The sequence below is a fragment of the Zingiber officinale genome, chromosome 4B (assembly GCF_018446385.1).
Source record: "Zingiber officinale cultivar Zhangliang chromosome 4B, Zo_v1.1, whole genome shotgun sequence".
Lineage (NCBI taxonomy): Eukaryota > Viridiplantae > Streptophyta > Magnoliopsida > Zingiberales > Zingiberaceae > Zingiber > Zingiber officinale.
The window spans coordinates 125,279,082-125,306,671 of NC_055993.1; the positions used below are offsets into that span (position 1 = coordinate 125,279,082).

Below are 27,590 nucleotides of genomic sequence, written 5' to 3' on the forward strand. Positions count from 1 at the left end.
TAACTATGATAGTGCCGAGTAAGTGACTGAAGTAATACCGAGTGAGCGACGAAAAATGGTACCGATCATATGCCGAGTAAGCGATCAATTGAATGTCGTTCGGGAGACCAAGTGATATCGCGAAGACGGTCGGACAAGCCTGAGCAGGCGACTGAGCAAATGCAAACCGAGTGATTATAAGAATGTTGAGTGAGTGGCTAAGCGGTACGAGCGAGCAACCGAGCTGATGTTGATCGAGCGACAGTAAATCATGGCCAGACAATTGAGAGAATGATGGATGAGCAGAGCCATGAGTGCGACCGAGAAAAATACTGACCGAACGACAGTGAATCGCGACCAGGTAATCGAGAGAATGATGGACGAGTAGAGGCGTGACTGCGATCGAGAAAAATGCAGACCGAATGACAGTAAATCACAACCGGGCAATAGAGAAAATGCTAACGAGTGAAGTGATGACAAGTGAGTAAAGCCATGAGCGTGATCGAGAAAAATACCAATCGAGCAATAGTAAATCGCAATCGGGCAATAGAGAGAATAATAGATGAGCAAAGCTGGGAGCGCGACCAAGAAAAATGTCGATCGAGTGATAGTAAATCGCAACCGGGCAATAGAGAGAATGTTGGACGAGTGAAACAACGACAAGCGAGCAAAGCAATGAGTGTGATCGAGAAAAATACCGATCAAGCGACAGGAAATCAAGATCGGGTGACCGGAAAAAAGCCAACCAGGCAAAAAGGAGAATGTCGATCGGGTGGAACGACGACAGGCAACCGATGTCGAGGGCGTTGTTGGTGCAACCTTAGGTCAAGGTTGACCTGGTTGACCCGACTCGAGGTGACTTGACTCGAGTTGTATTTTGATGTTTGACTTGGGAAGATTGTCGGTGCAACCTTAGGTCGAGGTTGACCTAGTTGAGTTGCATGTTGATGTTTGACACTCGTGAGAGAGTTCTATTCTTGATGTTTGACAAGAATAGGTGTTTGGGAGATTGTAGGTGCAACCTTAGGTCAAGGTTGACCTGGTTGACCTGATTCGGGAAAAGTCCAAGCAGGGAGCTTGGCACGAAAAGTCCAAGCATGGAGACTTGGCAAAAAGTCCAAGCAGGGAGCTTGCACGCGAAAAGTCAAGTATGGAGACTTGGCATTGGAAAAGTCCAAGCAGGGGCACGCGAAAAGTCCAAGTATGGAGACTTGGCTCGGAAAAGTCAAGTATGGAGACTTGGCAAATCCAAGCAGGGAGCTTGGCACGAGGAAAAGTCCTAACTGGGATGTTAGGCAATGGGAAAGCCCTAACCGGGATGTTAGGCGGTTGGAAAGTCTGGTGAGTGAAGCGAGGCGGTGAGAAAGTCCTAACTGGGATGTTAGGCGGTGTGAAATCCTGGTGAGTGAAGCCGGTGGAAAGTCTGGTGAGTGAAGCCGGGCAAGGAAAAATCCAGATGGATCGGGGATGATCGGACTTACGGTGTTGGAAAGTCAAGTAGGTCAAGAGTGATCGGATACTTGACACGAAGAGGAAAATCCAGATGGATCGGGGATGATCGGACATCGGTGTGGAAAAGTCTAAGTGGGTCAAAGGGATTGACCGACACTTGGGGAGTGCTAGCAGGTCAAGGGTGGCCGGATGCTAGGCATGATGTACCAACAGTCAAGGTTGACCGGATGTTGGTGTGGAAGCCTTAGGTTTAGGGTTGAAAAGTTTGGATCGGGTGACCGATCCAATGATATGGCTCATCGATCGGTCGGTGACCGATCGGTGACCGATCGATATGCTGCGATGGTTATCGATCGATGCGGAGACCGATCGAAGGAGATCGATGGCGCGGAGAAAGAAGCTGATCGGTCCGTAGACCGATCGGAGTTCCTGATCGGTCCGTAGACCGATCGGGGTTCTCTTCTCTGCACCGATCCGGAGTTCTGATCGGTCCATGGACCGATCGAGACAGGGACGGAACAGAAGCATAGGCTTCTTCCCATTGGCTACTGTGATGTTACTGATCGGTCCACCGATCGATCGCCGTTGCGACGCAACGCTAGTTTCTTCACTGTTTCTTCTTCGCGGTGAGAGCTTCTACAGGGAAACTTCTTCTACTTCTTCACCTTCTAGCTTGCTTCATTGCGATCGAGCTTTGTTGAGCTCTCGTCTAAGCTTCGGGTCAGCTGCTGCTGTTGTCCGAGAAGTTGTTGCTTCACAGGCAGTCGACGAGAAGGCGAGTTAGTGTTTATACATTGTTCTTGTCTTTCTACTTGTATTCCTTGTATTCTAGTCTGCTGTTGCAAACGTTTGTGGCGAGGTTTCTCCACCCACAAGGAGTATATTGTATTAGCCGGTTTTCCGGGGGCTCATCCACCGACGGATTGATAGGGCTCGTCCACCTCACGGACACGCCGAGGAGTAGGAGTTCATCTCCGAACCTCGTTACATCCTTGCGTTTGAGGTTTGCTTTCTTCTTCTTAGTTTCTTCCTTGTATTTCCGCTGCAACTAACCTAATCGTAGGAAGAAACGCGAAAGATTGGGGTCGGCTATTCACACCCCCTCTCTAGCCGTACGAAGGATCCTAACAAGTGGTATCAGAGCGAGGTCGCTCTTCGACGGATCAACACCCGGGGGAGCACGGGCTAGAGATGGATCTCTATGGAGAAGATGTCACCATTCCACCCTTCTACGAATGCGGCGACTTCGCGTATTGGAAGGTAAGGATGAAGTATTTTCTTATGACTAACATAATGAATTGGTTTTGTGTACAAGAAGGATTTACTCCTCCGGTGGATAAGGAAGGAAAACCACTTGAGAAGAAGGAGTGGACAAGAGAACAAATTCACAAATCCGAAATCAACAAAGAGGTAACGAAAATAATTGAATTTTCATTGCCTACTAACATCTTGTGTAAGATAGGTTACAACAATGCCAAGGAATTATGGGATAACTTGGCCAAGTACCATGAAGAGAGCTCCACTTCAAGCCATGAAGAGGAGCCTAGTGAGCCAAGTAGCTCACATCATGAAGAGAGCAAATTGGAAGTTGAGGGTTACTCAACATCTAAAGAAGAAGAGGAAGTGAGTTCTTCTTCTTCAAGATCGGAGCACGAAGAAGAAGCTTCTACCTCCGGGAGGGATGAAGAAGAGAGCATCCATTTATCCTCAACCCTAGGTAACTCAAACACTTTAAGTTCAAGTAAATTGCATATAATGTGTTTTGAGTGTAGGGAATTTGGGCACTACAAGAGTAAGTGTCCAAAGAGGGTAAGGAAGATTCCACCGGCGCCAAAGGTCAAGGTAGCCGAAGTCCCGACACGCAAGGGCAAGGAGCACGTGGTGTGCTTCCAATGCAAGCGAAGGGGACATTATCGGAGTCATTGTCCGAGGGGAATGCAACCTCACAAGGGCAAGAGACCGAGCACTTCTATAGGGGGAGCTAAGGCAAACCCTAAGGTATCATTTAAGTCTCATTCGTGCAATACTAGTAAGATGCATGCTAGAAATTTTATTGCACTAGTCAATAATGATAAGCATGATAACATTAGAAATCGATACACATGCTTAGGTGCCAAACATGTCAACCTAGATAGGGATACTACTAGGAATGCCAACCCTAGAATTACCTCATCTAAGGTTAAGGAGAACCTAGGTAGGAATACCAAATCAACTAGACACATGCCTAGGAATGCCTCAAAGAAAAATGACAAATCAAAAATTGAGGTATTAGAGAAGGAGAATCAAGTCTTGAGGTCAAGACTTGATACTTTGGAAAAGGCTCTTAAGAACTTGGAGAAGTCATCTCTAGGGTTTAAGGGTCAAATTTCAAAGCCCAAGGACAAGAAAGGTTTGGGTCACAAACCTAAGTCCCAATTGGTCAAGCCCACTTACCATAATGTTCCATTCGATTATGGAACAAAATCTAGGACTAGGAAGACCACCACCAAGGTCACAAGGGAAGTCACCCCTATAGTTGACCTTGATGAGACCCAAATGACCAAGGCTTTAAAGCCTAAGAGGGTCATTAGGAGGGTTGCTAGGGAAGTTATCCCTAGTGAATATTTAGTGAACCCAATGAGCTCTAATAGGTATTGGGTTCCTAGGAGCATCTTCTCTACCCCATAGATGGGTTAGAGAGTGTCAACTCAATTAGAAGGGTAGTTAACCCAACTTTGAGGAAATTGACACTCAAGGAGCATTTTCAAGGTTTTGATAACCTTTGAAAATGAAAAAGAATTATTATTTACTCCTTAAAGAGTAAATTGTGCCATATTTGAAAAATATCGATTTCAATCTTATTTGGCACAATTTAAGAAAACCTAGAGAAATACCATAATTGGGATTTTGGTTTTCTCTAAGGGATATATGGGCAATCTAGGGTTAGATTCTAAGTTAGCTAAGGCTAAGGATACTTAGATAGGGAATTTAGGTATTTTATTTGTGCTAACTTACCATGATTGTTTGCCATATGCCATGTCATGACATCATATTTAATTTATGATCATTTGAAATGTCATGATAATGCTTAGGTTATTATATGTCATGCTCTAGTTAAGTTTCATACTTTATGCCATGACATCATGACATTGGCACATGTTTTCCATTTATGATATCATTTATGCCATGTCATCATCTCTTGCATTAATAATCAATTGAATTGATTTAAGGATGAAAAACACATTTTGATATTGAGATCAAATTTGTGTTTAGAAAATGCATGAGACCTTAGTCTAAGATACCTAAACCCATATCTCACATCAAATTGACTTGAATGTGGTTTGATGCACCTTAGATGTGTGTGAGATATTAGGATCATGAGTTAGGATCAAGGTGCATAATTATTGTACCTAGATGACCCTAATTCAAGAAATTAAGGATCATAGGGAAAGCTTGTGTACAAGTCATGTACATCTAGCCCTAAGATTATGGCCCTAAATTCAAATGGTTTTAAAAACATTTTAAAATTGATTTGAAAAACCCTGATGAAGCTTTCCTAGTGATAGCATTCTTCATTGAGCAAGATGATACAAAGATGACTTAAACTTGAACTATTTCAAAGTTTTTGAACTTTGTATCAAGATTGAAAAATGGAAACTATTTTCATAGAAAACTATTTTTCCTTGATAGTGTATGACATGAGGAATGTATCCTCAAAGTTTCGTAATTTTTGGAATTTTCTGTAATTTTCTATGAGTTTCTGAACTTCTTCCGGGAGAAAATCAGAAATCTCTGATTTCAGAGGCTGGATCGGTCACCGGACCGATCCAGGGAAGGCCTGATCGGTCTGGTGACCGATCAGTGACGATCCAGTGCGATCGGTGAAGCGTGGATCGGTCTGGGGACCGATCCAGGGGGCTTCTGATCGGTCTGGGGACCGATCAGGGCGTGCCGAATTTCTGATTTTTCAGCTGTTGGTCTGAAATTTCAGCTGGAAGTTGGGTTTTGGGGATTTCTAAAGGTTTGAAACTCTCCAAGACATTGTTGGTGCAATGGTCGAGGGGGAGTTGACTTTTAGGGGGAGTTTTTACTCCTTAAGACTTTTGAGGATTAGTGATATGGGATTATCACTAAGTTGATTGTTGAGTTTAGTATCAAGGGGGAAATTAAGAGTTTCAATGAAAGGTATGAGACTTTCATTAGGAAGAAACTCTTGACCTTGATACCCTCCTTTTTCTTTTTGATGTGTGTCAAAAAGGGGAGAGTGTTCATTTGAGAATTATTGGAGAACCCAAGTTAGGTTATCGGGTTAACCTAAGCTAGGGAAAGAATGTCAAGGAATGTTCAAGGAAGAACATTGGAATTCTTTTTGATGTATGTCAAAAAGGGGGAGAATTATTGGAGAATCCAAATTAGGTTATCGGGTTAACCTAAGGGGAGAATGTTCAGAGAAAGTTCAAGGAAAGAACATTGGACATTGGAAGATGGTTGGAAAACCTAAGTTAGGTTATCGGGTTAACCTAACTTGATTATGGGTTTTGTCAAACATCAAAAAGGGGGAGATTGTTGGTGCAACCTTAGGTCAAGGTTGACCTGGTTGACCCGACTCGAGGTGACTTGACTCGAGTTGTATTTTGATGTTTGACTTGGGAAGATTGTCGGTGCAACCTTAGGTCGAGGTTGACCTAGTTGAGTTGCATGTTGATGTTTGACACTCGTGAGAGAGTTCTATTCTTGATGTTTGACAAGAATAGGTGTTTGGGAGATTGTAGGTGCAACCTTAGGTCAAGGTTGACCTGGTTGACCTGATTCGGGAAAAGTCCAAGCAGGGAGCTTGGCACGAAAGAGACTTGGCACGGAAAAGTCCAAGCAGGGAGCTTGGCACGCGAAAAGTCCAAGGATGGAGACTAGGAACGGAGAAGTCGAAGGGGGGAGCTTGGCAAGCGAAAAGGCCAAGTGTGGAGACTTGGCACGAGAAAAGTCCAAGTATGGAGACTTGGCACGGAGAAGTCCAAGCAGGGAGCTTGGCACGAGGGAAAGTCCTAACTGGGATGTTAGGCAATTGGAAAGTCCTGGTGAGTGATGTTAGGCAGTGGGAAAGTCACTGGGATGTTAGGCAGTGTGGAAAGTCCTAGTGGGATGTAGGCGTGGAAATCTGGTGAGTGAAGCCGGTGGAAAGTCCGGTGAGTGAAGCCGGGCAAGGGAAAATCCAGATGGATCAGGGATGATCGGACTTGGTGTTGGAAAGTCCAAGTAGGTCAAGAGAGTGATCGGATACTTGACACGAAGAGGAAAATCCAGATGGATCGGGGATGATCGGACATCGGTGTGGAAAAGTCTAAGTGGGTCAAAGGGATTGACCGGACACTTAGCGGGGAGTGCTAGCGGTCAAGGGTGGCCGGATGCTAGGCATGATGTACCAACAGTCAAGGTTGACCGGATGTTGGTGTGGAAGCCTTAGGTTTAGGGCTGAAAAGTTTGGATCGGTGCAGACCGATCCAATGATATAGCTCATCGATCGGTCGGTGACCGATCGGTGACGATCGATATGCTCGATGGTTATCGATCGATGCGGAGACCGATCGAAGGAGATCGATGGCGGCGGAGAAAGAAGCTGATCGGTCCGTAGGGCCGATCGGGAGGTTCTGATCGGTCCGTAGACCGATCAGAGTCTGATCTTCAATGACCGATCGGAGTTCTGATCGGTCCATGGACCGATCGAGGAACGAAACAAGCATAGGCTTCTTCCCGATTGTGCCGGACCGATCAGGATGTTACTGATCGGTCCGGCCGATCGAGGTTCTAACGTTGCGACGCAACGGCTAGTTTCTTCGCTGTTTCTTGGTATAAAGGGGTGAGAGCTTCTACAGGGAAACTTCTTCTACTTCTTCCTTCTTCTTCTGCTTGCGATCGAGCTTTGTTGAGCTCTCAGCTTACGTGAGCTTCGTCGGTCAGCTGCTGCTGTTGTCCGAGAAGTTGTTGCTTCACAGGCAGTCGACGAGAAGGCGAGTTAGTGTTTATACATTGTTCTTGTCTTTCTACTTGTATTCCTTGTATTCTAGTCTGCTGTTGCAAACGTTTGTGGCAAGGTTTCTCCACCCACAAGGAGTATATTGTATTAGCCGGTTTTCCGGGGGCTCATCCACCGACGGATTGATAGGGCTCGTCCACCTCACGGACACGCCGAGGAGTAGGAGTTCATCTCCGAACCTCGTTACATCCTTGCGTTTGAGGTTTGCTTTCTTCTTCTTAGTTTCTTCCTTGTATTTCCGCTGCAACTAACCTAATCGTAGGAAGAAACGCGAAAGATTGGGGTCGGCTATTCACACCCCCCTCTCTAGCCGTACGAAGGATCCTAACAGGCGTGACCAAGAAAATGTCGATCGAGCGATAGGAAATCGCGACTGGGTGACCAGAAAAATGCCAACCAGGCAATAAGGAGAATGCCGAGCGTGTGGAACGACGACGAGCAAGCAATGTCGAGGGCGCGACCAAGAAAATGCCAATCAAGCAACAGGAAATCACGACCGAGAAAATGTCGACCAAGCAACAAGAAACCACGATAGGGCGATCGAAAATTACTGACCATGTAATAGGGAGAATGTCGAGCAAGTTGAAAGAGGATGGGCGATCGGTGTCAAGCGCGCGACCGAGAAAATGTCCACCAAGCGATAGTAATTGTGACTGGGCAACCGAAAAATGTCGATCGGGCAATAGAGAGAGAATGTCGAGCGAGTTGAACAACGATGAGCAAGCGATGTCGAGGGCGCGACCGGGAAAATGTTGACTGAGCGACAGTAACCGTGATCGGGCGACCGAAAAAATGTCGATCGGGCAATAGAGAGAGAATGTCGGGCAAAGCGACGGGCGAAGCAAGTGTGATGAGTGTCGGGCAAAGCGGCGAGTGAGCAGTGAGTGCCGACCGAGCAACAACGGTGAGCGAAAACGCGAATGGTGAGTGTCAGGTAAAGCGGCATGTAAAGTGAGAGCAATGAAAACCAAGCAAAGCAGCGAGTAAGGCGAGTCCCTAACTAGGGAGTAACCCGTCCAACTAGTAATTGATCGTGAGAGCATGACCGGGAGGTCGTTGGTCGCAAGAGCATGCTCGCTTATAACTTGCACTGGGGCGAGAGTCTGGAGCACGACCGGGAGGTCGTTGGTCGCGAGAGCATGCTCGCTTATAACTTGCACTGGGGCGAGAGTCTGGAGCACGGCCGGGAGGTCGTTAGTCGCGAGAGCATGCTCGCTTATAACTCGCACTGGGGCGAGAGTCTGGAGCACGGCCGGGAGGTCGTTAGTCGCGAGAGCATGCTCGCTTATAACTCGCACTGGGGCGAGAGTCTGGGGGCGTGAGAGCATGCTCACTTATAACTCGCACTGGAGCGAGAGTCTGGAAGCGTAAGAGCATGCTCACTTATAACTTGCGTTGGGGCGAGAGTCTGGAAGCGTGAGAGCATGCACACTTATAACTCGCGCTGGGACGAGAGTCTGGAGGCTGACCGAGAGGTCGTTGGTTATGAGAGCGTGCTCGCTTATAATTCATATTGGGGCGAGAGTTTGGGGGCAATAGGGAGAATGTCGAGCGGGTCGAAAGAGGATGGGCGATCAGTGTCAAGCGTGAGACTTAGAAAATGTCGACCAAGCGGCAGTAACCGTGATCGGGCAACCGAAAAATATCGATCGGGCAATAGAGAGAGAATACCGAGCGGGTTGAACGACGATGAGTAAGCTATGTCGAGGGTGCGACTAAGAAAATATCGACCGAGCGGCAGTAACCGTGACCGAGCAACCGAAAAAATGTCGATCGGGTAATAGAGAGAGAATGTCGGGCAGAGCGACAAGCGAAACAAGTGTGATGAGTGTCAGACAAAGCGGCGAGTGAGTAGTGAGTGCCGACCGAGCAACAACGGTGAACGAAAATGCGAATGGTGAGTGTCGGGCAAAGCGGCGTGTAAGGCGAGAGCAGTGAGAACCGAGCAGAGTGGCGAGTAAGGCGAGTCCCTGATTAGGGAGTAACCCGTCCAACTAGTAATTGATCGTGAGAGCATGACCGAGAGGCCGTTGGTTATGAGAACATGCTCACTTATAACTCGCACTAGGACGAGAGTCTGAAGCCCGACTGGGAAGTCGTTGGTCGGACAGAGCATGCTCGCTTATAACTCGCACTCGGGCAAGAGTCTGGAGCCCGACTGGGAGGTCGTTGGTCGTGAGAGCATGCTCGCTTATAACTCGCACTGGGATGAGAGTCTGGAGGCATAAGAATATGCTCACTTATAACTCGTGGTAGGGCGAGTCTGGAGGCGTGAGAGCATGCTCACTTATAACTCGCGCTGGGGCGAGAGTCTAGAAGCGTGAGAGCATGCACATTTATAACTCGCGCTGGGGCGAGAGTCTGGAGGTCGACTGGGAGGTCGTTGGTCGCGAGAGCATGCTCGTTTATAATTCGCACTGGGACGTGAGTCTGGGGCGTGAAGCATGTTCACTTATAACTCGCACTGGGACGTGAGTCTGGAGCCCGACCGGGAGGTTGTTGGGCACGAGAACATGCTCGCTTATAACTCACACTGGGGTGAGACTCTGGAGGCCTGACCAGGAAGTGATCTGGAGGCCTGACCGAGAAATCGTTAGCGATACTCTCCGAGACCGGTGGTGACACTCTAGTCCGAGACCAGTGGTGATAGCTCGACCCTAAATGGGGGAGGTGAAGCCTTGAATTCTATAGAAGCGGAGCCCGTAGCAATATGAGGGAGGAGAGCCTTTATCATATTTGATCGCGGAGTGTTGTCTACCGACTAAGGATTTGTCTCGGTCCCTCAACTCCCGAATGCCTATGGAGTGAGGGGAGAAGATAACAATCTGAACCTTGATCATTAAAGGGAGTGAAACCCATGGTAATATAAGGGAGCAGAGTCCATAGCAATAGAAGGAAGCAGAGCACCGTGAGTGAAGGGAGCAAAGCGTGTAGATGTAAGAGGATGCAAAACAAGTGGAGGATGTAGAGTATATAATAGTAAGAGGATGCAGATCCCCATTGTGAAGGGTGCAGAGCTTGTAGCAGTAAAAGGATGTAGAGCCCCATGGTGAAGGGTGCAGAGTCTGTAGCAGTAAAAGGATGCAGAGCCCTATAGTGAAGAGTGTAGAGCCTGTAGTAGTAAAAGGATGCAGAGCCTTATAATGAAGGGTGTAGAGCCTATAACACACCTGACCGGGGAGTTGGGCCCCTAATCCCTGATCAGAAATTAAGACCTCTAGCCTGTAATCAAAGAGCAAGACTTCTAAATCTTGATCGAGAAGTTGTACTGCAAGTCACTGATCGGGAGGTTGTGTCCCTATTGTCTGATCGGAGAGTTGTGCCCCTAATGTCTAATCAGGGAGTTGTGCCCCTAGTGTCCAATCAAAGATCTAGGATCCTAGTTTTTTATCAAGGGACTAGGATCTTACTCTTTTATCAAGAACTATAGTAGATCCTATAACTATAAAAAAGGAATAGAACCCATAATGTACCTGATCGAGGAGTCGTGCCAACCAGCTGAGGGTTTTTCTCAGTCTCTTGACTCCCGAATACCCATGGAGTCAAGGAAAAAATATAATGGAAAAACTAACTTGTCGGTCAGCTAAAGCTCCAATTCAATCCCTCGACTCCCGAATACCCGTGGAACGAGAGGAGAAGATAGTATGTTCATCAGGATCCTCCGGGACTGTGATAATAGCAGAGAACCTCCCGATGTTATCCATCTTCACGTTCCAGAACAGGAGGAGAAGATTCCCACAGACGGCGACAAATTGATCCTGTCCAGAATCTGAGTTAGACGGACCACCGGGTGAGGTGGATGAAATGTTGACCGAATTACGATGTCCAGGAGAGGGGATATCGTGAGATCACTTCTATGTTGACCAAGTCGTCAAAAATTCTCTGGTCAACGCTACCTGTAGCCAGTGACTAGGTTGCCCCGGTCCCTAGTACCCCGATGCTCGAGGTAGATCCAACAAATATATAAGTAACAGATTAAGACACATAATAATGAAATGAATGTAGAGTGAGTATAGAGAATGTACCCTGACCCGAGGGGGCGCCCTCAAGTGGGACGTTGCTCAAGTTGTTGTGACCCAGAAGAGCAGATGACTATGAGCATGCTAGAGAGCTGAATCTAACGACGAGGAGCTAGACGCGGTGGCACGAAACTCGATGCGACCTCGGTACACAGGTCGAGCTATGACATCGACACACAGGCCAGGAGATAATAGCAACACATAGGCTAAGGTACAATAATGGCACAAAAGCCGAAATATGACAACAGCACGTGGGCCGAGATGGACTAGATCAGAATGACCGAGTGGACTGCTAGATCGTCGGAACACGGACTACGCAAACATTGATCCACATTGAATCTAGAGGTAAGGGCGCCAACAAGTCAAATCTGACGATAGGGTTGCTGGCTGATCAGATCTGGCAGCGACATCTGTGGCTGACGGCTGCTAGCCAGGACTGTAGAGCAAAGAGAGGCAGTGCTGGGGCGTCGATATGGAGAGGGAGAGAGTGTTGCCGACGCGTGGGCTGCTCGCTGAGACTGTCGGCGAGAGGAGAGGGAGAGAGGTTTGTCGGCGCATGGCAGCGTGAGTGAGGGAGAAAATGAGGGCTCTGGCGGCGTGCGTCTATGCCGGCGATGGCGGGAGGCGGCTGTGTGAGAGAGATAGAGAGAGAGAGAGAGACTGAGAGAGAGAAGAGGAAGGACAGAGGTGGCGCTGAATGGTGGGTTGTGTGAGGAAGGCAGCGTGAGGAGGAGAAGGAGGGGAGTGGCGACCGCGTGTGTATGTTACGGAGAAGACAACGCCGACGCATGAGATGGCGTCGGCGTGCGTGAGGCAGCGACATGAGGGCAAGGGGCTGCCGCCATCGAACTTGGTCGACGTCGAAGGCAACAAAGGCGGCCACCCATTGCATCTTCCTCCTGGCAGCGAAAGCAACCAGCACCCCCATAAAACCCCAAAACCCTCCATATGTGAAAAGATTAAATTGCCCCTCCTCCTTTCCCTAATTTCCTCTAAGCCTTCTAGATATATCCCACATCAACCATAATTCAAAACAACTTCTACCATCATCATCTTTACACAAAGATAAAGTCCTTGGACATGATTTCAAGTCCCCTCGGATGGGTCTAGTGGCTAGTGCATGAGGTGTTACCATAATGAGGTCTGGAGTTCGAATCTCGACAAAGCCGAGATAAATACCTCCCTTATGTGCTAGTCACTATTCCAAATGCTAGTAGCCGCCCGTGATTTACCTTCTTCGTGTTAACTCTAGGACGAATTGACAAGAGCGCTAGGAGCGAATATATTCGTCTTTTTTGCCCCAATTGGGACATGATTTCAAATCTTAACTATAGCGTATTGTAATACATTTTCATCTAAAGAGATTAAAGATTTGAAAAGTTGATTGCCGGGCATGACCACATTCAAGTTTAGTTGAGATTAATTAAAACCAAAGTCTAATTACATCTGAACTATCAAGATATATATAGAGAAGTGTTACTCCTGAGGGAGGGCCCACATGGCAGGTATCAATCAGACAATCAATCTTCGTTTTTTTGTTTCTCTCTTCCTCCCTCGTTTTTTTTTAATTACCACCTATTAATGCACCATCATCATATTTAGTATCGGTCCCTTTCTTCCGTCCCTTCTCAGTTTCCCTTCCTCCTCCTTTCCTACTTTATAATTCACCCCATACAACAGCAGCATTCATTATTCAACCACACTCAATCGATCCACCACCGCCATGGACTACTCCTCTTATCCTCCTCTCCTCCACCGCCCCTCTCCCTCCTCCAAGAAGAAGCTCCTCCGGTGTCTCTCCGTCGCCGGAGCCTCCGCCGTGCTCCTCCTCTGCCTCCTCTCCTCCCGAAACACCAATGGCGTCGAGCCGGGGAAAGCTCAAAACCTCCCGGTCTCCCGTGGCCCCGCTGCCGGCGTCTCGGAGAAGTCCACCGGCTCGAGGCTGTTCTCCGAGTCGTCGTATCCGTGGACCAACAACATGTTCCTCTGGCAACGCACCTCCTTCCATTTCCAACCAGAGAAGAATTGGATGAATGGTCTCCCTCTCTCCCTCTCTTTCTTTCTTTCTTTCTTTCTTTCCTCTGTTTTCTTTTTTCGCTGACGGTGAATCGTTGTGCATGTGCTGCGTGCGATATGAAATGCTCGACTCAGATCCTAACGGTGAGTTAGAACAGTGTAGTGTTTGAAAATGCTAGATTCGTCCGGTTTAAATAGTAATTCCTCGATCGTGATTTTGAAATTAAAGTAAAATCTTACAGCGCCTGTTTACTACGAGGGATGGTATCACCTGTTCTACCAGTACAACCCCGACTCCGCCGTGTGGGGGAACATAACGTGGGGGCACGCTGTCTCCCACGACCTCGTCCACTGGCTCTACTTGCCCGTCACCATGGTTCCCGATCGCTGGTACGACGCCAATGGCGTGTGGACCGGGTCCGCCACACTCCTCCCCGACGGCCGCCTCGCCGTGCTCTACACCGGCTCGACCGCCGAGTCGGTCCAAGTCCAGAACCTCGCTTTCCCGGCGGACCCCACCGACCCGCTCTTGCTGTCGTGGGCCAAGCATGGGGAGAACCCGGTTCTCGTCCCGCCGCCGGAGGTCCAGGCGAAGGACTTCCGGGACCCCACCACCGCCTGGTTCGTGGGAGACGCGTGGCACGTCGCCATTGGATCCAAGAATGACACGCGGCGGCACGCGGGGATCGTGCTGGTCTACCGGACGGTTGACTTCTTAAAGTACGAGCTGCTCCCCGGCGCGCTGCACGAGGTGGCGGGCACGGGGATGTGGGAGTGCGTGGACTTCTACCCGGTGGCGACGGAATCGGCGACGGGGCTGGACACGTCGGCGCCGGCAGGTCCCGACGTGAAGCACGTGCTCAAGGCCAGCCTGGACGACGACAAGCACGACTACTACGCGATCGGGAGGTACGACGCGTCGCGAAACTCATGGGAGCCAGATGAGCCGGCGGCCGACGTCGGTATCGGGCTGCGGTACGACTACGGCAAGTTCTACGCGTCGAAGACATTCTTCGACCCGGCGAAGCGGCGGCGAGTCCTGTGGGGTTGGGTCGGTGAGACCGACAGCGAGCGGGCCGACGTGGCCAAGGGCTGGGCGTCCCTCCAGGTGCCAATTTTGTCCCCTTCTGGTCGATTTTATGGACGATTCCTCAATTTGCTTGAATCCGCAGGCCATTCCAAGAACCGTAGTGTTCGACCAGAAGACCGGCAGCAACCTCCTCCAGTGGCCGGTGGAGGAGGTCGAGAGGCTGAGGATCGCCGGAAAAGAGTTCGCCAACGTCACCCTCGCCGCCGGCTCCGTCGTGCCCTTGGACGTCGGAGCAGCCACTTTGGACATCGTCGCGGAGTTCACGGTGAACAAATCTGCACTGGCCGATGTCGGATACAACTGCAGCACGAGCGGTGGAGCCGCCGGCCGGGGCGCGCTCGGCCCGTTCGGTTTGCTCGTGCTGGCCGACCGGGACCGTCTGGAGCAGACCGCGGTGTATTTCTACGTTGGGAGGAGAACCGACGGCGGCATCACCACCCATTTCTGCCAAGATGAGCTCAGGCATGAACTATATATATAATTAAACTGTTAATGAATTTAAATGGATTTCATGGGTGTAAATTACCTTCGTTTAGGTCGTCGTTGGCCGGTGATCTGGCGAAGAGAGTGTACGGAAGCTTGGTTCCGGTGCTTGATGGTGAAACCTTATCGCTAAGGATAATGGTACTGAGAGATCTAGCTAACTAAACTAATTACAGTGGAAAACTTTATCAAAAATTGTTTCAAGTAATTAAGAGGATGGATGATAAATTTTGACAGGTGGATCATTCGATCGTGGAGAGCTTTGCGCAAGGAGGGCGGAGGTGCATCACATCGAGGGTGTACCCGACGAGGGCCATCTACGGGCAGACGCAGATCTTCCTCTTCAACAATGCCACCGCCGGGGACGTCACCTGCAAGTCAGTCAAGGTCTGGCAGATGGACTCCGCCTCCATCAGGCCGTTCAACGACGGAGATCACTCGACGGCCACCAAGCTCCGCTCCATCTTCACCTAGAATTAAAGAGAGTGAACAAAAGATAATTACATAATTTGGTCAAGCAAGGTGTATTTATTCATTCTTAAATTTCTATTAAGGGATGTAAAATGTAATTAATGGTATTGTGAAGATAATTTGAGATACTTAACTACCAATATGTCATTTCATATTTTCTACCTTTCAATGTGAAAAACCTGTCGAACAATACAAGCATATTAGCAACCATTTAATAGTTGAATTGTAGTTAGGGCAAATACCTAGACCCGTCCTTTATAATTAAAAATTTCCTAGTTCAGATATTCTTATTTGAAATGGTTAAATCAAACCGCCTCACCCACCATACGATAAAAACTCTTTTTGAGCATCAAAATATTTCGCTGAATAGCTTATAAATGATATTCATACTAAACTTGGCAAAGTTTGATTGGAGGTGGTTCCAATAAATTCAAAAGGAGGAAAAACTATAAATGTTATTCATGCTAAACTTGGCCAAAATTGATTCTAGGCGGTACCAATAAATTCAAAGATTAGAAAAACGGCCACAGATGCAAGAAATTGACCAATTTTCAATCTATTAATCTCATTCACTAAAAGTGAATCAAAAGTATGATAGAACATTTTGCGTTAAAATTAACCTATGTAAAAGTGTATTGGTTAATTATAACAATTTCAATTGTTATAAATGTTGGACCCGGTATCTCTCGGAGTGCGCAAATTGATATTGATCGTCGAGGCTAGTGTTCGACACTATCTCCGTAAATGATATTGCTCCGCTACGGTGCTAACAGATAGTAGCAATTCGTTCCCAAGATACAACGACGAACGTCTCGGAATCGTAGCACTCCGAATTCCGACACCAGCGAACCTTCTCGTAGGCTATTTGGACTCTTTATGCACAAGATGAGATGAATGCTCAAGAGAGAGTAGAATAGATGAATTCGATGATTCGAATGAATTTTCCAGCATCTGGAGGGTTCTATTTATACCAAATGAAGAGGTTGAATGCCTTTTGGGTGAGTGGATGTGTTCTTTGGGCTGGATCGATCTGGATCGTCCATTCTGAAGAGTTATAACCTTTCACATATCCCACTTTAATCTCATCCATCAGATCTGAAGAGTTGTGACCCTCAAATCTCGCCTATTGTCATCAGCCATCGGATCTGAATCTACTGATCCATTCGATCTAATGCTTCAAATCAAGTCTCATCCCAAGTGGTCAGATCATGACTCTTCGCGATCCAACGCTCCAGATCGCATCACCGGCGATCCATCACACCTCTTTGATCAACAGTAGCCATCCGTTTGCCCCAATCAACAGTCCAGTCATCTCTTCTTGGCCACGTGGATGCCACATAGGCATTGCCATGTCAGATACGAGTCTGACACGTCACCCGAGTGCCACGTAAGCACTGCAATGTCATTTGGAGCATAAATTTAAGCTCCTCAATGCTCCTCGCGACGATGCGTACGTGGCGGACCTGAGAAGAGAGCACCTGGTCTTTTTCTGAATTAACTCCATTAACACAGCATCATTAATAAGCAAAGAATGCACATCGAAAATTTCCGATGTGGGACTATTCTCCCATGCATTTCCTTATATATTATTAATGAGTAATTAATGTTTATTTGGGCCGACTTTAAACAATTAATTTCTCATTCACCTTTAATCGATTTTGAGCAAATTAATAGTCTAAATTTATCTACGCGAAACGTAGATTTCAATTTTGAAGTCAATTATGACTTCTATCTATTGATGGCATTCCGATTTTTCCACAAAACCGATATTGGTCCATTTAGGTTCTAATATCCAACAATAAATTATAGATATTGCTTAAACATTGCAATTTAAAAATTTAAAATCGGATCTAATAATTCTTTCCAAAATAATTTTTTCTAACAACATTGCAAATAGATATAGTAACAGCTAGGGTATCATAACTTCTACAATGTGACTACCGCTTTGTAGCAGCTACGATTCCGTAGCTGCTACAATATTCTAGTCTAAGAGCATTGTAGTAGCTACGGTTTTGTAACTGCTACAACACTGTATAAACTCTAAAACTGTAGCATTTAGATGGAGTAAGAAGATGTTTAGAGCATATATATAGGGGAACACACTGCAAATGAACGACAACAAACAGGCTCGTCGAGGCTATGCAACACCAAGGGAGTTGATTGGCAAAGACGTTGATCAACGACTCTAGGAGGTGAGAATGCATTGAGGAAAATGAGGGAGTTATTCAAAAATGTTTAGATTTTTAAGAGGGTGAGGGAGACGAAGGATTTAGGGTTTTTTTTTAATTCTAACATGACGCTATTACAGTAGAAAAAAATGATGGAGTACTGCTACAAAGAGTCACGTACAGTCGCACAACGAGAGTTGAGTAACATATCATTCCTGTATCAAGATGGCAAAAAGACGAATACGCTTGTCCCCAGCGCCCCTGTCAATCCGTCCCAGGACCAACACGGAGGAGGTAAATTATTCCTATATCAAGCTACTTGGCAAAATGATCCGATATGACTACACAAGGATATTTCAATACAATAGGTGGAAAGAGCAAAGAGGCTTGGATTGGATATTTTAGAATAAGACTAAATTTGGAATTCTTCATTAGAGAGGGATCAGTGTTGGCACTCAATGTTGGCATTTGATATTTTCATTAACATATTGTTAGAAGCTTGATAAATTGCTACTCACAATATCCTCGTAGGGTGGCCCAGCATGGAATCATAATGCAAGTTTCATCACTGTTGTTATCCTTCTCGACTTATCAACAAGATCAGGGTAAAATATGTGGAACTTGTATCTCTTGACAATATTAGGAGGATCGTCGTGATCATAATGAGTTGGATTGTATTTGTTCCGCTCAGATCCATTAAAAACACAATTCGAATACTTCGGTTTTCGCGACAGGTATTTGTCATGCCGCCAATACACCTGAAAAAAAATAAAAACCCAATAGCAAAAAATAAGTCCTTTAAAACTTTCACTTGTTAGATCCCTTTTTTTTCAATCCATAAGCAATGTTCTTCAAAATGATCCATAGATGACGCTTCTAAAACAAAATGTATTTCACATAAAGTGGTTATTGATGAAATAAAAGTCACAGCACAATAGAACATGTAGTTTCACACGAAGAAAAGAGAGTAAACTAATACCAATGAATCCAGAGTTACTTCAGAGTCAGCACCGAAAACTGCATCACCTTCTTCCATAGGTCCCATCGCTCTCGTGACTTCAAGTTCCACAATGTCTTCGGGTGTGCTCGACATCTCTGCAGTATTGCTTCCTGAGTCCTCATTCGCTGCTCCATTGCTACAACTTTGCGTTTCCGCTCCTGCAAGAGATGAGATACTAAATTAAGCATACTCTGAAAAGCCTCCCAATTCAGAAAGTAATGCAACAAGGAGAGAGTCAAATAAATTGGTTGTCAGAATAAGCAAAAATCCATCACTGATCCCAATTGACTGGTTGATATGTGCAATTCGTCCTTCCAAATCAGCCAAACCAAACACGAATTAATCAAAAAGCCGGGAGTGCCCAACTCAATACGATTGAACATGGAATATCAAGAATAAAAACAAAAAGTTGAGAAGAATTCTAGGCTTGTTCCATGGCATGTACAGTACAAGTTGCCCAACAGCAGGAGAGGCACATTACCAGTTTAGCCCAGTCTTCTTCAAGATCAGTTGCATCATTGTCTTCATCACCTTGCAAGAGTCAAGGTGAGAATGAACCTGCTTCTTCGGGTTCATCAGCTTCCTCGATTACATTCTCACGAGAATAATGCTTGTAATCTAGAAAATAATAATAATAATAACTTACAGCATAAGTATAGGACTCAAACAAGTTCAGATAACTAAGTTAATTAAATTCCCAAGTTATTTACCCTCTGGATCCTGCAACTCTTCCTCTTCTGCTTTTGCATCTTCATGTTCTTGTAGATGCTTTTGGAGAAGTGAGGCATGGATTTCTCTAAGAGTAGCCTGCATATAGCGTTTGAGCTATAATGCCAAGAATTAAAAGAGCTAATTTCATCTTAATAGAAACAATAGATCGAGAGAAAAACTTTAAAATGCACAGTATAGGTTTAGATTGCATAAATCCTAAAATTTTAATTTTAAATAATATAACCAGATGCATAATGGAAGACATATGTTTTATTTAAATGTGTGTTTGCCACATTCTTTACCATTGAAATGAAAAGTAATGAGACAAAGGCACATCTGTCATGGTCCCAATTATCCTTTGCTATTCGAGGACACCTATCCCTACTTTAAAAAAATAAGGCCAAATATTAGAGCAAAAGGATGATATCGTTCACTCCAAGCGATTCAGTATCGTTGGTTCCATGATAAGATACATGCAGGTAAATTACGGGGGATATTTTGTCTTAGCGCAGTGGGCCTTTGCATGGGGGAGATCAGACACCCAACGAGGCATTTTGCACCGGCTAAAAATTGATCTCAAGACCTATTAGAGCAAACACACTTAGGTATCAACTGCGTCAACCTATGGGGAAGTATGAATGACACCTATACCAATAAGCTAAGTTACATAGACAGGGAAATGAGTATTTTTTGCGCATAACCAATAGATGTGCAAGTGTCCACATGAAGTGTTGGCGTAAGGATATAAATTTCGTCCCGTGCCAAGCGGAACGGGTGGAACGGACGAAACTTACCGTTCCGCCCGACACCGGCGTTCAAAAGGTTTCGAAGCCCATGGTCGACCTCAGAGGCGTCACCCAAGCCCTGCGGCCGCAAAGGAGGCGTCGCGTGAGCTCTACAGATGCGGCGAACTCGTCGCGCGAGCCCCTCAGTCGTGGTATACTCGTTGCGCGAGCACCGCAGTGACGGAGGACTCATCGCGTGAACCCCGCAACCGCCGTGGAGTAATTGAGCGAGCCTTGCAGCAATGGCTAGGCGGCGAGGCAAAGGCGGCGGCAAGGCGAAGGCGACGGAATAGCGAGAATGAGGAAAAAGGTTTTATAAAATGTTTTAATTAAAATCATTATATTATATATATAATATCTATTTCTAATTAATTATTATAGTTATATATTATAAAAATTAATAATTAATTAAATAAATCGTTAATTAATTAATATAATTATAATGCATATTTTTATTAAAAATATAAAAAAACTAAAATAAAAATAGATAATTTATATAATATATAGCTATATAATTAAAAATAATTTTTAAAATAAACTTTAAATTATTTTTATAAATTAAAAATAGATTAAAATTTTATAAAAATATTTAAAATAATTTTAAAATTTTATAAAAATATTTAAAATTATTTTAAAATTTTATAAATAATTCTAAAAAAATAATTGTTATTTTTTAATAAATATATAAATTTTTTAAATAAATTTGATTTTATAATTCAATATAAGCTATATATATACACTTTAGAATATTTATGAACTATAATTATATATTATATAAATTAATAAATAAATAATTTATATAATTATTAAATATAAATTATGATTTTATGTTAATTTATATAATTATTATAGATAATAATTTTTTGTATCTTATAAGTAAGATTTGGAACTATAAATATTAACATATTCAGCTCTCTACATTTAGAATTCTTAGTTCCTGATCGTAACACATATTTGTTGATATGAATGTCTGATATTTGCGTCTACAAAATACTTTATATTAGCTATTTTTTATTTTAGAAGTTTTGAGAAATGTATACTGACAAGTTACATACAATTAATACAACAACAACCAAGCCTATATATATATATATATATTGTGTCCCCTCAGGATGATCTAGTGGCTAGCACATCAGGTGTTACCACCATGAGGTCTGGGGTTTGAATCTCGGCAAAGCCGAAGTAAATGTCTCCCTTATGTGCTAGTCATTATTCCAAAGACTAGTAGTCGTCCGTGATTTACCTCCTTCGTGTTGGCCTTAGGACGGGTTGGCGGGGGCGTTGGGGGCGAGCGTATTCGCCTTTTACCACCATATATATATATATATATATATATATATATATATATATATTGAAACCCTATCGGCACAGCACGATACTAAAACCGTATCATTCCGGTATAGGACTGAAACCTTGATACGGGTCGAGATTTTAAACCTTGGTTGGCGTCGAAGTAATAGTGCCAAAGTCCAACATGGGTACAAAGAGCTAGCAAAGATTTCAGTTCAGCTGCAATAGTAACTAGCAGGAGACATAGATTCAGGATAAGTATATTAAAAGACCAACATGAAGGGAAATAGCAGAGGCATAAAGGTTAACGTCAAATTATGAAGTTGATTCAACTCTAGAAGAACAAAGGAGGCCATATATATAGAGTCGATGATTCCGATCATTCAAAGCATGTAATTATTGTACTAGATAGGTAGCATACCTTTGCCTTGTATTTTTGGAGGTGTTTCAGAATAGCCTTCCAATACTTGACAACCTTGGCAGTGCCTGAGCGCATCTGTGACTTAATTCTTTGTTGCATCAACTCCAACTCCTTGGACTGTTTCCCTTTTAATAGATCCTTCACATCAGCCTCGAAACTCGAGTGTAAACCCCTTTCTTCTACAAGAACTAGCAGAGGTGCTTGCTCACCACGTACTCTAGCTCAATCAATTGCATCTCTTTTCTGAGCTTCTACAAGTTCCCAGTTGCAAACTACCATCAACGCCTGTTCAGTATCAAGAACCCACAAGATATCAACTACATTAGGAATCAACTACACTAGGAAAAAAAGGGAAAAGTTCACAATGGACCAACTACACAATCTGAAATCTTAAAATTGTTCACAAAACATAATTCCCTTTTTATAACATAAATTGATCATAGGCGAGTTTATTTGATAATATTTGCATTACATTAGACATCCCTCATCTTTCATTCATCCAAATTTATTTAAATAATATTTTGCTTCCTAAATCAGCTAATTTTAAAATGTATAGCCAATAATGCCTATAAAAAATATATGAAATTATGGAAATGACTAATTTTAAAAGGCAAATCAAGAATAAACTTTCTTCTCCATGTGAGAGAAAGGGAGAGAAGGCAGTACAATGGAATGTACAAAAATTCAAGTTGTAAGCACCACGAAAGATCTAAAAGCAAGGACTTCACCTCCCAATATCTGATTTGAATTGGTGGTGTTTTATCCAAATCCAAATGCATTTTAATGTCATCACAAAATTCTTCCAATTCCTTCAGGGTAAGCCCCTGCAGTTACAATGTTTAACATCCATGAATAATCAATTCAAAAGTAAAAAAAAAAACACACACACACATTAAGAGGTAACTGTTATGACAATCAACAATTCTCAATGTTAGTGAGTACTCAAGAAACCTAATCTAAATGTAAATATTAGCATTAGCGAATTTTAAGTTAGAGCTTTATCAAGAAGGGGTTGAGAATTGAGAGCTAAATACCTTAAATACAACGTACGATTCATTTAGACCAAAATCAAATTTTTCTGAACCGCTAAGGGTCTTTGTAAGTATGTCAATGGGTTTTGCACGCCCTTCTACAATCTAATCTCGGATCTAACTTTGCTTTGATGAAAGTGAAACAACACAGTAGAACAAAATTAATAGAAGATAAAAAAGAATATCATGAAAGACTACAAAATCAAGAGTAGAAAAAATGTGGCAAGTTGAAAATATAGTCACCTCTTCTTCTTTCTTCTCCCAATCTAGAAACTCAGCTCGGTCTCTCTTTCTTCCCAACATCGTCTGCAGGATTTTACAAAGAAAGTATGAGAAGACTTAACTGAACTATCATAAGGAAAACATTTACAAAGATTCAGATAAGTATATTCATAGAAAATTGAGAATTTGGCCAAACCATTTCTTCATGTTGTGCTTTCCCTTCTTTTCTTGACCTTTTCAATCTCAGCCTGCATCAGTAAAATTAAATTAGTATGCAGCAATAAAAACCTACAGCCAAACTTCGGAGTTGTAGCAGATAAAAAAGTAAATTAGAGAATTCTTCCTCCTGTAAAATTTCAATCCATTGTTTTTCAAAAATAGAATATAGAAGAATAAACTGAATTACTCAAAAGAGTTGAATCCAGGAAAATCTACTTAGGTTTATGCAATGACACATTTTTAGCAAATTAGAAAACTTTATCTTTATTCATGAACAATAATCATCATTCATTTCCCTTGAGCACAACATGTATCGAATGTGAAATCAAGTTCAAACTACAAATTCAGCAAATAAGAGCGACCAACAGTATAAGAAGTTGACTAATATGTAGTGATATTATATTATCATGTCTCACATACACAGATGGAACCAAAGTGTATATTATCTAACAGGAAGCAACTCTGCACTTAATACAACCATCTTAGTTAGTGACAGGTGGAGCAAACCTTAAATGCCACTATGGGTTTTCAAGTCTTATAATCACGAGTACCCAAGCAAAGAATAGGCTTAGTAGACTAGTAAACTGTACTTCATTAGTTACTAAAGCCAATCTTCCTTGATCAATCCAAGCAAAATGAAATATAATATAAAAAAAGAACTAACTATTATGAATTATTTAATTATCAATGATAATTACCATTTTTCTCTTTGCCTCCTCTTTTTAGCCTTCGCTAATATATCAAGAGGTACACCTCAAGTAATATCATGTTCTATCTTTTTCCTCCAGACAAGCCTACCAATACAAAACAGTGATATGATGTTTCTACAGGAATTAACACGCAACTTGAGGATGAATGTCTAATTAGGAAGAAAACATATTTTGTGTAGAAATAATCAAATGAATGCATAAGACAAAGAAGAAAATGTCATATCTAAATATTCATGCCTGATTCTGTATTTGCCTTGGTGTTGCAGAGCAAATACATATAATGAAAGCTTTGGCAGCTTTTAACAGAGTAACTTCTACTAAGCAGTCTAACTGTATCTTATGCTAACCCAACAACTTATTTCCACTTTATGTTTGTCTACCTTTGCCTTCTCCAACTAAACATAACTTGAAGGAAAGGAGATAATATGAGAACTCGGATATCAAAAACACCCTTTACAGACATACTTTAAACAAAGCAAAGAAATGTGCCTTTTCAACTTCTCCCTATCTATTTTTCCTATTATATCTTCTCTTATTCATTTTGTTTGCTTTCAATTTTGCAACTTGTACAATCGAAAGTTTAATTCTAAATTCTTAACAAGGATTCTTGACCTTATCACTTTATATCTGTTACATTTTTCCCCTTATACCTCGCGCATATTCTCATTGATCACTACAATCTATTTCAAGTGATAGTAAAAAAAAGATAGTCCGCATAAAAAACATCTCAACTATACAATTATGCCCTGATATTTGATAGATTAATTGATTGCAAGTTCTGACTATTCTTCTACACCTTCAATGCACTATTATAGCTACAATCATGCAAGGATCAAATTTTTTTTCTTGGAATTGAGTAAATCAAAATAAATTAAGCAATCAAACATTTAACTTGAATAGACAAATAAATAAGATACCTGAACATAATTTATTTGGGAAAAAATGGCCTTAAAAAAAGGAATATTACTTCTCAGTCAGCTTAGATTCTCCAAAAGGATTCGGATCGTTAGAATTTTTAGCCACCACATTTGTTTTGAGCTTCTTCGCAACCTGCCAAGCTACAGTTTACTCCAATTGAAAACGCTCAAAAAAACCTAACGAAATACCCAAAAGAAATAAAGACAAATACCTTCTTTTGTGCCTTCTTTGACATGTAGTCTATGATCTCTTCCTCCATGATATCCCTCGTAGACCTCTTGCCCTTACCCTAGCCTTCCTGTTCTGAGGTTGAGCACTCACTTTAATCAGAGCAACTATGTCGATCTGTTTGCTTACTCCTTAGCTTGTCGATTGATCTGTCGCCGCTTGCCCATTGCTGAGTTCATGACACCAAATGTCGGCGCACCAAGAGATAAAAGACATTTGGGATTTAGTGGTTAAAACAGGCTGTTAAAATTGTTAAGTTTATTAAATCAATACATAATATAGACTTTTAAAACCAAAAAAATATTACAATCATTATGACCTTTTAAATATGATTCTTTCCTTCGGTTCTTCAAACAAATATGATTCTTTCCTTCGGTTCTTCAAACAAAATTCCGTATTAACCAACAATTGATTCATGAAGAACACCAACATCTTTGTCCTAAAACTCTCTACTTACATAAAGTATCATACAATTTTCGACATAGACAACATTAGAACCACTAGCTATTTGAATGATCATAGCATCCCATCATTAGCAAAAGACTCCTCCATAGATTCCATTTAAATAATTATAACATGAGACTCGAAGTAGCAATGTAATCAAAATACTCCACTAGAAAAGGGATTGTCGATAAAAATCTTGGTAAAGTTTGAGGTTTAATCGTCTGAATCAACATGTATGAATTTGAGAAGCACTAGAACGAACTCAGATTGTCCTTCAACGGTGATAAATTTTCCCAAATCGACTTAAAACGATAAAGAAAAGGACTAATCGTGATGCACCTAGATGTAAGACAACCGCAACTAGTAGATGTGATCATCGGGCAAGAGTTCTCCCTCTCAACCTTGAGACGAAATTAGGCTAGCAGCAGCAAGGAGGAAGGGAATGAGAACTACAATGGATTGGGCTTTCTTCTAAAAAAGCTCTTGTTGGGCCACAAATAAGGCCTAACCTTAAAAACAAAATTGTTTATTTATTTATTTTGTTGTTAATTGTTTATTTTCTAGTTCACGGATCTAGAAATTAGAATTTGAGTTCGGTTATGAAATTATTCAAATTATATTTCTAAATAAGTAAAAAATAAATAATAGTCCACTGGCTTAATTACTTTATTAAATAAAAAGTTTGACGACATAAACAAAGTAAATTAAAAACCTAAAAAAATCAACCAAGAAGAACAATAGGATATTGGTTTGCTTGAACCAGCTAAGAGAAAAATAAAAATAAAAAACGGAAGTGTTATCCTTTTTCCAACTATTCTTGTTAGAGAGAAAGAAAGAGTTTGATTGCTATTGGTAGATTAAAAAGAAATAAAAGGAGAAAAAAAAGTTGAGGAAGAAACAATAGGATTGCTATTGGTAGGCTAGAAAATAATAAAAGAAAAAAAATACTCTTGAGAAGATGATGAAGAAAAGAGACTTGTTAGAGGGGAAAATAATTAAGCTACAACTGTAAAAATAAAAAACAAAGGAATAGGAAAGAGAAGAGAAGATTGAAGGCTTACATGTGAGGTTATTGGAGTGAGATAAAAAGAAAAAATAGATTTTCTTAAAAATTTAAATCGATTAAACTGATTTAATCTAATTAAATTTAGTCGGTCAAATCTAATCTAAATCAATACTAATTTGATCCTATTCTTTGCTTTACACCTATTCAATGAATTTTGTTTGAATTCCGATTTTAATTCAGTATTTTCACTATGTTCAATGATCACATTTGTTTATTTATTTTGTAAAATCTCTAATAATTAATAAAACTTATATACATACTGATAGTCTCATGATAATAATACATTTTAATTATAAAAAATTCTCATATATTTTGTTAAGCATTGAGTATATATATATATATATATATATATATATATATATATATATATATATATATTAATTAGGTACTAGTTTTTCGTTACAAAATTAGAAACTATTCGTTCAAGTTCTTATAAAATTTGGAAAAGAGAATGGTCTAATGGTTTTATAATTACTATTAAAATAATACTGAGAAAAACTAATAGCAAGAATTATAACAAACATAAGAAATACATGTAGATTTTTTTTTAAAAATTGTGTGGGTAAATTTTGGCTTTACAGTAAGTTATAGTATTAATAATACTTAAATATTAATAATATTTTCCCCTTTTTTTTATTTTTCTTGAGGACGCTACGCAAAAGATAGATAGGATTAAGCAATCGACTCAAAATTGAACCGATTTAATTAATTAAAATCGAATAAATCAATTTTTTTTAATTAACCGAATCGGTCAAATTTTTGAATAAAAATTAAACAAATTAAACCAATAAAATATCAATTAATTAAGTCGAAAATCAAATTAACTGAACTTTTAATATACATTTCTTGAAAGTCTA

At 42.2% G+C, this 27,590-nt stretch overlaps 1 protein-coding gene and 1 pseudogene across 1 annotated transcript; one reads left to right on the top strand and one right to left on the bottom strand.

The window, feature by feature from the left end:
• The first annotated feature begins 13,069 nt into the window (after positions 1 to 13,069).
• Positions 13,070 to 15,656, top strand: LOC121976481 (beta-fructofuranosidase 1-like). The gene is made up of 6 exons (XM_042528655.1): positions 13,070 to 13,496; positions 13,612 to 13,620; positions 13,719 to 14,584; positions 14,649 to 15,028; positions 15,103 to 15,190; positions 15,287 to 15,656. Exons 1-6 carry the CDS (start codon positions 13,184 to 13,186, stop codon positions 15,521 to 15,523), a joined length of 1,893 nt encoding a protein of 630 aa, XP_042384589.1. The 5' UTR covers positions 13,070 to 13,183; the 3' UTR covers positions 15,524 to 15,656.
• A 2,474-nt stretch (positions 15,657 to 18,130) lies between these two features.
• Positions 18,131 to 26,094, bottom strand: LOC121976482 (annotated as a pseudogene).
• Positions 26,095 to 27,590: the final 1,496 nt, after the last annotated feature.

What these genes read in the sequence shown, in the direction of transcription:
- LOC121976481 (XM_042528655.1), top strand. Translation starts at nt 13,184, where the DNA reads ATGGACTACTCCTCTTATCCTCCTCTCCTCCACCGCCCCTCTCCCTCC. An exon ending in AGGGCTGGGCGTCCCTCCAG is followed by an intron (nt 14,585 to 14,648) that starts GTGCCAATTTTG and finishes TTGAATCCGCAG; the next exon opens with GCCATTCCAAGAACCGTAGT. An exon ending in TTCTGCCAAGATGAGCTCAG is followed by an intron (nt 15,029 to 15,102) that starts GCATGAACTATA and finishes ACCTTCGTTTAG; the next exon opens with GTCGTCGTTGGCCGGTGATC.